The sequence below is a fragment of the Perkinsus marinus genome (genome assembly GCF_000006405.1).
Source record: "Perkinsus marinus ATCC 50983 genomic scaffold scf_1104296964984, whole genome shotgun sequence".
Lineage (NCBI taxonomy): Eukaryota > Perkinsozoa > Perkinsida > Perkinsidae > Perkinsus > Perkinsus marinus.
The window spans coordinates 191,714-203,073 of NW_003204474.1; the positions used below are offsets into that span (position 1 = coordinate 191,714).

General features: G+C 43.4%; 2 protein-coding genes across 2 annotated transcripts; one reads left to right on the plus strand and one right to left on the minus strand.

Moving 5' to 3' along the window:
- Positions 1 to 1,247: 1,247 nt before the first annotated feature.
- Pmar_PMAR004878 (hypothetical protein) lies at positions 1,248 to 5,665 on the minus strand (the record flags this gene model as incomplete). Its single annotated transcript, XM_002769749.1, has 10 exons — positions 1,248 to 1,671; positions 1,722 to 1,830; positions 1,880 to 2,002; positions 2,047 to 2,224; positions 2,799 to 2,912; positions 3,352 to 3,488; positions 4,464 to 4,604; positions 4,871 to 4,943; positions 5,464 to 5,544; positions 5,588 to 5,665. The coding sequence occupies 10 exons, from the start codon at positions 5,663 to 5,665 to the stop codon at positions 1,539 to 1,541; spliced, it is 1,167 nt and encodes a 388-aa protein (XP_002769795.1). The 3' UTR covers positions 1,248 to 1,538.
- Positions 5,666 to 6,630: 965 nt separating this feature from the next.
- On the plus strand, positions 6,631 to 9,496 carry Pmar_PMAR004879 (hypothetical protein; the record flags this gene model as incomplete). Its single annotated transcript, XM_002769750.1, has 6 exons — positions 6,631 to 6,652; positions 8,178 to 8,244; positions 8,294 to 8,430; positions 8,502 to 8,599; positions 8,966 to 9,097; positions 9,420 to 9,496. Coding segments are annotated over 6 exons (533 nt in total), but the record flags the coding sequence as incomplete, so codon positions are not given.
- Positions 9,497 to 11,360: the final 1,864 nt, after the last annotated feature.

Below are 11,360 nucleotides of genomic sequence, written 5' to 3' on the forward strand. Positions count from 1 at the left end.
TGTTTAGTGCTATCATCACAAGCCAAGGTATTCACGCTGTGTGATCAAACCGCCTACTCTACACCATAGACCGGGGCAGCTATGCCACCGCCCAAAGATATTCTTCAGTACAATCAACTCTCCGACTGATGATGATGAACGGCAACCGACACGACATCATGTCGAGTGCTATCATCACAAGCCATGTTATCTACACAGTGTGATCAACCCGCCCACTCTACACCATAGACCGGGGCAGCTATGCCACCGCCCAAAGATATTCTTCAGTACAATCAACTCTCCGACTGATGATGATGAACGGCAACCGACACGACATCATGTCGAGTGCTATCATCACAAGCCATGTTATCTACACAGTGTGATCAAACCGCCCACTCTACGCCATAGACCGGGGCAGCTATGCCATCGCCCAAAGATATTCCTCAGTACAATGAATTTCCCAACTGATGATGATGAATGGCAATCGATACGGCATCTGCAGCAGCAAAAGCTAGAGCAACTATGCAACCGCTCCGAGATATGCTTTAGAACATTCAATTTCCCCAGGTGGGGCCGCTATGCCACTACCCCAAGATACGTCTTGGTACAATCGATTTCCCCAGGTGGGGCGGCTATGCCACTACCCCAAGATACGTCTTGGTACAATCGATTTCCCCAGGTGGGGCGGCTATGCCATTACCTCAAGATATGCCTTAATACAATCGATTTCCCCAGGAGGGGCAGCTATACCACCACGTCTTAGCACAATCAACTTCCCTGTTTTTCGACGATTCGCAGAACCAATTCCGCTCAAGGGGCAGATATGCCATACCTCACACATCCTATTTGGATTCACACGAATGACATACTGCCGCTTACTGTCCAAAAAACTGACGGAATGGCATGACAATAATCCGTATACAAGACATATGTAGTAGTAGTAGTATTAGGCCGAATAGACCACCAATGCTATTGCCACAATGATATTAACGCACTTTAGCGGAGCCGTAAAGCACCTAATACATCACATTGCCTACGCAGGTTCAATCCCGGCATATAACGTTTCAGACAGATGATGCTTCGAATCAAAATGAGTATAACGTTACGCCGAGGAACTTCGGAAGCTCAGTTTAAGGCTACCTAGTAACTGTCCAGAGCACCCCTCATCATCACGACTGACATATCACAACCAGTGATACTCGTAACGATTTTGTGACCACTACAAACGCGAGACTCCGTTGTCCTACGAAAGACAATACCTTCTATCCGCTGTGTCCTGCCTGATTGGCGATAAAACATACAATTATATACAAAGATGTGTTATGTAAACTACATTGTATAGAACCGAGCTCAATGCTACAGCCAGCTTCCTTAGTGCCAAACAGTTTATGGCGACAATGATGCTGTGCGATCATCAAAGAGCAACGACACATTCAATAGCGGCAGTGAAGCCTTGACCAAAAATACCAAGTGCAACGATCAAATGCGGAGGAATAACGATCCTACATAAACGGAAAAATTGAGCCCCGAAACCTCAGACAATCACGAGTTTCCTCAGTTCATGGCTCAGGCGTCCAAGGCTTAGCAGTAGTATTGCTTTCTCTCGAACCGACATCCATGTCGAAGTCGGGTTCTTGAGACGCGCGATCAACTCTGTATATATTATCCGCGAGTTGAAGATAACACTCGTAACTGAGGATAATTCAATACCGACCGTCGAGGACAAGCATATCTCTCATTACTCGACACGGAGTGGCGTTGTGTCATAGTGGTAATGACCAGCCACCTTATCATTGAATCCATGAGTATGTGAAGGACGGAGGTCGAGAGTCGCAGGAGGATTCGTCACGACTGGAAAAAAATAACTGTGCCGGGGATAGAACTCGGGTGGATGGCTTACAAACTGTGTAATTCGTGAACGGCGTATCAGCTTCTTTCATCCTCAGCCATTCAGAGTCAATGAATTTCTGACTCCTGATTGGCTTCACTGTAAAGTCATGCATCACATGAATCATCACTTTCCCTGATGAGGAAACCAATCTTGCACTTCCTCAACGCCCCATTTACCCTTCTTGACGAGTACCACACCCCCCAAGCCCAGAACATCACGAGGAAAGGCAGTCTCCAAGATTGACTTCATCGTTTCCACAATATCAGAACCAACCTCTGGATCCATCCGGGCAGCCGCGTGAACTCTCAACACCTTCCCAGGGGCACCCGAACACTTGAAGACGTTGCAAAGAGGCTGAACGAGAGACAGATACCATCAAAAATTACGAATTGAAAGCTGTCAATTGCTCACGAAAAACTGAAATTTAACGTGATTCATCGGTCTGAGATTCAAAGCGGTAGCTGCCAAAAATCGGAATTAGAATTTGGAAAATCAAGCACAATGGAGTTTCACCCGTTTTACGCGAAGTGGCGTAAAACTCAGTGAAAAACGCGATATTCGCGCCATACAGTCGTGAAATATGTCTTTCACTAGTGTTTTTCATACCACTAGGGTGAAACTTCAATGAACTGAAGACCACAACCTATTTGAGACCCTATATTCAAGGGGCAGAGGCGTAATCAGAAGATTACTGTAGCGTCGGCCGGCTCAAACCCCGGACTAACTGGTGGCAGCTCAACCCCTCCGCTCCTTGAAAATGGGCTCTCAAATAAATAGTGCGCACTCAATCTTAGCACGACTCAATATTGATGTGCTCACGAAACGTTTTAGGAGGCCACTAGATCTATGAGGACTACCCGAAACCGATCAAGTGGAAGAGTTCGAAAATCCCCAAAACGGTCATTCAGTCGAAGTTCCCGATGCTCACCCCTGAGAGGTAAGAATGGTAGTTCTTCTTCTCTGGCAATGAGTCCTCGCAAACAATGCCGCACGCTGTATGAGGATCCCCCTCATCTGCACAATTTATCGCCAGCTCTCCATTCTGATAGAAAAACCGTAAAGTGATGGATAGTAAACTCACGCATCAAAACGCAAATGCGAATTCCGAGCCATACAAATAGGAATCTCAACAGCAGCTTCGCCCGAGGAATATAATATTAATATCGATATTATTAAATATGTTATATATAATACATCACTATTCGGTATAATGTGTATTATTAACATGTACAATATAGAATATAATAAGATACATAAGATCTAATAAGTATTGTTGGACGCACAGCCAAAGCTGGTATTGAGATCAATAATAATAAATACTATCAACCTCAGAATCACAGTGCGGCCAAGGCAAACAATGTGATTATAACATCCGTTTATGTATATTTTTATGGTAATATTTATTATACGCCCTTCTGTGGGCGTATAATGAACATTACTATTATAAATATTATAATATAGGGTAATTAACCCCGCATTACCTGTCCCGTGACAGAGTAAGCGCAAGCGCCAGCTCCCAGAATGTGGAAGGCCTGTGGGGTGTGGTGACTAGGTAGGCTGTTCGATCGCTCTGTGGGACTACCAGCTACCGTAGACTCAGCACTCGAGGGAGGATACGCTGAAGAAATGAGTTGCACAGTAGAAGAGCGTTCATGGCAGTGCTGGAGGAATATATGTTTGCTTTCCTCAGCTGAGGTCCTCGCTAATTACGAAAGTTCACACACAGGAATTCAGAAAGGATTTCGCAGAAACCAATAAGAATTTCCTCGCAATTTTCACCAACACGAAGTTCATCATGTGAATATTTTCCTCATGCAGATCTACGAAAACGATTGCTATTGATACACACAGTCTTACTGCTTGCTATGAAGCATATTTATATTACATATCTATGAAATACTAATAATACTGTTATTGATTATAAACGACTTCGATAAAATACATCCATATTTATTAATAAATGATAAATATAATAACAGTAATTGCGTAATAATATGTATTAGATCGACAACCAAACGAGGCTAGGTTCCATGGTGAAGTAGTTCAACTCTAACAGTGTTGGGAGAAGGCTAGGTTCCATGGTGAAGTAGTTCAACTCTAACAGTGTTGGGAGAAGGCTAGGTTCCATGGTGACGTAGTTCAACTCTAACAGTGTTGGGAGAAGGCTAGGTTCCATGGTGAAGTAGTTCAACTCTAACAGTGTTGGGAGAAGGCTAGGTTCCATGGTGAAGTAGTTCAACTCTAACAGTGTTGGGAGAAGGCTAGGTTCCATGGTGAAGTAGTTCAACTCTAACAGTGTTGGGAGAAGGCTAGGTTCCATGGTGAAGTAGTTCAACTCTAACAGTGTTGGGAGAAGGCTAGGTTCCATGGTGAAGTAGTTCAACTCTAACAGTGTTGGGAGAATACATGTTCGCTTTCCTCAACTGAGCTCAGGAGTTTCCTTGCTAATTCGGGGACTTTACATACAAATTCGAGCAAAAAAGTACAGAGAATTTCCCAGAATTTCCTCAAAATCTCCATATTGTCGTCAACACATGTGGTTTACCATATGCATATCTTCTTACACACAGTGATTGGATAGTTCAACGCCTACCTTCCTCATCGCCGCCACCGGCATGTGTGTAATTGTCAACAATAGAGGCGATTTGGCGCATATCATATTCCTTAGTGATGTCAACCTTAGGGTAAAGAAGTGCACATCCACCACAGTCTACAACAGAGCCTTTCCCTGGGCCTGATCAAGTGGAAAAGTAGCGGAAAGATGGTATATCAATTACGATATATTATTAATAATTATTATTATATTGTCTCATAGGGAATAAATCTATTGTGTGTGTAAATATATGTACCATAATCTGATACCCAATATCAACGGAGTTTCACCCGTAATATGAAAAACACTAGTGGGAAAATTTTTTTCCACAGAGTATTACGCCACTTCACGTAAAATGGGTAAAGCTCTAGGCATTCAAAACCTACGATGGTATGACAACAACCTACTTCCGAGACCAGGCTTCGAGCAGAGGTAGGGGGCCTGGCGTAGATCAGGACAGTCCACGACGTCAACGTCGATCTGAAGGGAAAGATGAGAAATAAATCGAAATTCGACTAGATTAAAATATACCATATATTTAAATATGTCGTAGTACCCTCTTTTATATAGCAAATTAACGTAACCATATATATCCATTCATAATATTGATAATTATATATATCATATTTTATACCCCTTTATATTAAAAATGTAGTTACTCGTATTATTTATGTTATTGCTATCTATAATAATTATATATATGAATGTGGTAAGCTGTATAAACTGATAATTTCCGAAGTAATCTTCCTAAAACCACTTTATGGAGCTAAATTCATATACTTTCGAGAGAGAAAAATTTGGGCGAAAGAAGAGGGAAAATTGTGCAAGCGGGAAGCAAACCATATATGTTCACTTTCCTCAGCCGAGCCTTCAGGAGTTCTCTCGCTTAGCAAGGAAGTTAACATCCGAACTCGAGTTTAGTTCGAATTTCCACTAAGTCTTATTAACACACATGTAGTTAACCATACGCATAAATTCCCATACTGATTATGAGCATCACTTTTTTGAAAACCTTAGCAAGACCGTCCCGCAGGGCATCAGCAACGTCATCGATCGTTACAGGACTCTCCAACGGGTACACCTATGATGAGAATTCAACGTTATGGTTACCAACACGGAATTACTTCCACTGAGAGGTCCTTAGGCTGCTCCTTCTCGACCAAACCAATTGTTGATGCTAAAGACTCTTCTGTTGTACTCATTATCACTAGGTGAAGTTGTAAAGGGAATACTACAGGGGGAGGGGGGAAGTTGAACTTCTGCGAGAAAGTAGATTTACAGGTGTGCGAGCCATAACATGCTCATCAGCAGCGAACCACAGACTTTCCAACCACGGTTGAGGAAGAGACTGCGTGCTGTGACCTCTTGCTCAACAACTGTAGCGCTGAGGAAATGCAAGTGAGCAAGATGGTGGAGATGTCCAGACGCCTTCACTAAATTCACACTGCTGTCACTTTTCCCACCCATCGTTTTCAGTTGATGATGAAGCACCCGAGTTGGAGGTGGGGAAACGTTCCGGTGTAAGCTGGCGGGAGGAGGCGTAGCGTTGATCGTTATGAGCTCTATCACGGCATCAATTGTAGCCCCGCGTCGGATTGGTTTTTTTGGGAAAGGTGTGGTATGAGGTGTTGGTAGTAGTTGTTCTTATCTTCGTTGGTGGGCATGGTTAACTGAACCCAGAGATTTGGGTTTTTTTTTGGAAACAAAATTATACACGTTTGACATGGTGATTGTACGAGCCATAGGTGAAACGTTTATCAACTCTATCCAGTCAACAAAAAAAAGGGAGGGAGAGCGCCAGTCTGGAGGTACTGTTAGAGAGATTTGGGTTAAGATTCTCAATAGTATTGATTAGTGTCGACTGATTAACAGCCAACCGTTTCCTCGTTTCTTGGGCGTGCGATACACCAGATACCCGATCTTAACACACAGTTGTTCATTTCATGTCAACATCTACAGCTGTGGTAAACCAGCGTGATGGTATTGGTTGTAGCGGCTCAGAAGGAGGAGGACCATCTACGACTACCCCTGGTAACACAGTTGACTTGGAAACGGGACAGGGGGTTGATCACAGCACGCAAGCACAGACTGATGGTACCGCTGGGGCGCGATAGAAATTTGGTGACACATTCTGGACGGTGGAGTTTATTGCAGAAATACGTCTAGCATGAGAATATACACATGTGTTGGTAACAATATGAAAATTCTGAGAATTTTACGGAAATTTTCGTTGGTTTCTGTATACTCCTACCCGAATTGGTGTATAATTCTCCAGAATCGGTGAGGAAATTTGTGAGCTCAGCTGAGGAAAGCGAGCACATATATGTCAACTCTAAATTTGAACAGAAACGTTGTAAATGGTATTAGTATGAGCACAGCAACTGAATAGTATACGTAATCATCACCAATCAATGTTGTGGGAGTAATTCTCACGTGAGTGGTTGAAAACTCTTTTTCTCTTTCTCCGTCTTTGTAGAGCATCGGAGGCGGTCCAATCGACGCAGTGTACGGCGCAACCTGCAGCATCGGATTAACGACTATACTCGTTGTATCTTCCTGGTGTTCTGTGGTCTCCTGGCGCTCATTGTGATCATCTTAGCTGGTAGTGATGGAGGGGCGGTTGGGTGAGAAGAAATTGAGAGTAGATACCATCAGTGTGGGAAAATATGCACATGGTCAACCACATGTGTTGATGACAATATGGAAATTCTGAGGAAATTTTGGAAAATTCTCATTGATTCTTGTACATTTCTACACGTATTCGTATGTAAACTCCTGAGCTCAGCTGAGGAAAGCGAACATATATTCCAACACTAGTAAAAACTATTTTCCGAGTATTGGTAGTAATGTTCACTACAGTGAGCCGGGCTGGTCTATTGGAGTTTCTTGACCCTAGTGATATGGAAAACACTAGTGAAAAACATACTTCACGACTACTGCATATCATCGCGAATCGCGAGGTTTTCGCTGAATTTTACGCCACTTCACATAGAACGGGTGAAACTCCATTGTAGTATATTCTACACTGTGTGGTGGTGGTTGATTCTGGGATGCGGCTGCTGAAGGTTATCCACGGTACTCGATTGGTTTCTTGAGGGTTTATAGGGGAAGTGATATGTGGACGAAATTGATGAAATACATGTTCGATTTCCGCAGCTGAGCTCACAGATTTCCTCACTAATGATGAGAGTCTATAGACGAACTCGGGCAGGAGTGTAGAGAAGCCAACGAAAATTCCCCGAAATTCTCTGAGAATTGTCATATTGTTATCAACACATGTGAATATCATTCAACATTGGTAGCGATGCTTTATAATAAGTAGTTGATGTGGACCTTAGACTGTGTGTGTAGGTGAGGGAGCGATATTTACCAAATTTATGGTCTACTCGCGTGTCAAGGATGGTGGTTTTTTTCGTTCTAGTATATGGTACAAATCTTACGCAATGATTACAGCATGCAGCGACTACTCTATGAAGTCTAGGAGTGGTACATAGAGGACTGTACACTAGAGTTTCACCTGTTTGACGTGAAGTGGCGTTAAACTCGGTTCGTCGTGAAATAGGTCTTCCACCAGTGTTTTTCACATCACGGGTGAGACTCTACTGTATTCTGTCGATGATGACAACTTTTGAGGAGTAGGAAAATCTTCGCTGTGCGCAATTAGGGATATAGATATCCTTTTTATATTTTCATATCGATTCCCGCGTTGTGCAGGTGTCACCATCTGGGCGATATTCGTCGTTGAAAAGAACGATACAGTATGTGATCGTCCGTTAAGAACGTGAGTGGTGATGTGTGTGACAGCGGAGCGAAGCGTTTTTTGTTTGTAGGTTTTTATTCGTCTATTTCTTTGGTGTTGTTTATGCCATTTTGAAACCTATCATAACACGGGTATTGCTGTGCTATAATCCATCTAACGATCCGGAAAGGCCCCTCAGGGTGAAAATACACGACACGCTCTTCACTGGTAGTAGAGCCGCCGGGAAATGCGTGGTGAATTTCGTGGCGCGCGGTAATTATGAAGTGTATGTTTTTCAGCGTTTTGTTTCGTCTGGCCGATCGTTGGAGCTGTATGGCTGGGGTCCTCTAACACTTGCAGTGACACAGCCCCGACACTGTTCGCTGTGTCGACAGTGGTGAGTATTCGGGAGGTCCCTGGTTCGATCCCTAGTGCGGACATCTCGACTCGTTGAATAAAGGGCGTATCTTTCTCCATAAGCTCTTGCCTCCCGGGGGGTGTCTAAGTAGAGAGTTATTTTTTACTCTCATCTTTGCTGAGAGGTTCGCTCACGGTGTCCGAATGCTCTCTGCTTTCCTCGTCCGAATTCCACACCGCTACTACAATAGATTTATATATATGTTTATTTAATTGCCGTATCCTATTTATTTTTATTATTTATATTACACTTACCTATTATTATAATAATAATACATGATAATACATAGGAAATACATGTTAAATAGTATATTTTATGTATAGTTGTCGTTTTTGTCTGCATCAGATCGTGGTCGTACTAATAGTAGCATGGGTGATGACTCTACTGGGCCCCCCTCTTCTACTTGGTATACTCATGTTGATCATTAGACGGGGGCATATCAGAGTGGCAAAAGTACGGCAACGGAAGGTCGATAAGGTAGTTCGAGGAGGGCAGCCTCCCTTTGTCGTAGTGATGGTTATGTTAGAAATTATCAGTTGGAAGATATGCACATAGTCAAGGACATGTGTTGGCGATATTATGAAAATTATGAGGAATTCTTATTGGTTGCTATATACTGCTATCCGTATTCGCATGTGAACTTTTATAATTAGTGAGGAGACTGCTGAGCTCAGCTGAGGAAAGCGATAATATATTTCAACACTGGAAATCATATGCTGTGCGAAACCCGCACAAGGTTGGGAGAGACTTCGCTCGCTGATGAGGAAGTTATCCATTTTTGTTAGAGTTATTCATTCAGGTGATATCTACATTACGTATTGTTCCAGCCGGGGAAGCCTCGAAAGTTGCAGGGGAGTGCAGTGTATGTTTAACTGAGTAGTTTGGTGGGTAGATTGTGTGGTATAGTGGTATCCGGCGTTGCCTAATATCGCACGGCCGTGGGTTCAATCCTCGGATGCCACATTTCTTAGATTCAGTGAAGCTTCATCGACAACAGGCGAGGATGTCATACGTGAGACTCCTTGCCAGCATTATTTCCACCAGGCGTGTCTCGTGAACTGGGCCAAGGTAGTCCACACTGGGGTCGCCCTTCCTCGAGTCGTTGTGGTATCGGTATCATCTGATACTGAGGCATTCATTTCTATTAGGAGCATTCGTTAGTGAATGCTTCTCGTGTAGAGTTCATTGGGCTTTCCAGGTGGGGAAGATGTCATGTCCGTTGTGTCGATCACCGTTGGATCCAGAAGACCCCGAGGAGGAAGAGGAAGATGAAGGGTCGGCGGAGGGTCATGATGATGATGAGGCTGCAGCAGCGACCGACTCTCGAACGATGGGAATATCTTTTTGATTTTCATCTCCTTGTTGTTGTTGCTGCCGTGTTTGGTTTCTTTTGTAGTCGTCGTTCCCATACTGTAACTTTCTGAGCGGAGCGAAGAGTTTCTTGTTGATGGGTTGGTCAAATTTGGTATTCCCTCTCAAGCCTCGATTGGAGATAACATCGTGAATCATCGTGAGTTTACACTAAGACGCATCATTCTTTTCCCTCGCTACTATGTGATTACTTCATTTTCGGAACGCATCGGGTGAGCGGAGTGAAACGCTTCTCGTCATCATCGTTCTTATCATCATTATAACTGCTATTATTCCTACTATTGGGGCCGTTGAGTTTGAGTTGCCAAATTCGTAGGCTTCTCGCGAATCGGTCAAACACAGCGTTTTTTCTACGTTGTGTGGTGACACGCATCATCTAGTCGATCGATAATTTTGATATTTCTAAGTGAAATATCAAAAATGTTCAATAAAAACAGGAAAAGATGGGATAATAGAAATTTCGAATACCCTCTTAGGACATGTCAATGCCTAGGCCCGTGTGAATGGACTGTGTGACTCTTTCCTTGTAAGCTGCGAATCGTCTGTCTTGAGGAGAATTGTAACTGCCGCCCTCAAGAAGCGAACGATTTGTTGCTCGCTAACGTATATTGACTCAGTCAATGTATAGGGCATTCCATCGTTAGTAACGCTATAAAAATGCAGGCTTCCAACATTATTGCTAGCTCGTTGGTAACGATTCGTTATGAACTGACCGTTTTGCCATACAGTAGCTGTTGTAAGAACGAAGCAGTTACTCGAATCATGTTGTACTTGGTGATAGTAGATACGGGCTTTTGGTTGACTTGGTGGTCGACATGCGCTCCAATTCCGCTCCTTCTATGATGATCAGCCACAAGGACCTTGCACGAGATATAACAGGGGGAGGGGATGTGTCCTCACCAACGGTGGGTTGCGCTCGAGAACCTCGTGTGCTTGCGGTTGTCGTGTCTGAAGCATCCTGTATTGAAAATGCAAGTGTTATAGAGTAACCGTAAGATGGAAGAATGTTCTGAAATAAATTGTTTATTTGACTAGCAGATATTCAACTGCGTACAACAGTTAACACTTGAAGAACTGCAAAGTGATAGAGCACACTGAAGTGATGCCAAGCGTCGGGATATCCTAACTAGCTTGCATGCTATGAATGCGGCTTCCAATCCCTCTGTTGAGATTAGACAACCCAACAAGAGTTGTTAAAAAGTGGTTTTTAACTTATGATGAATACAGTGATCATGTTGAGGGTCTCTGCTCCTACCTTATCTCCCACTGAGGGACCGTCACACTGGAAGACTTGTACGAGAAACTCAGTTTTCGTATTGCTGTTTAGCCACCACTGTCCGCACCAGCACACACTGTATCGGTCTGTCAA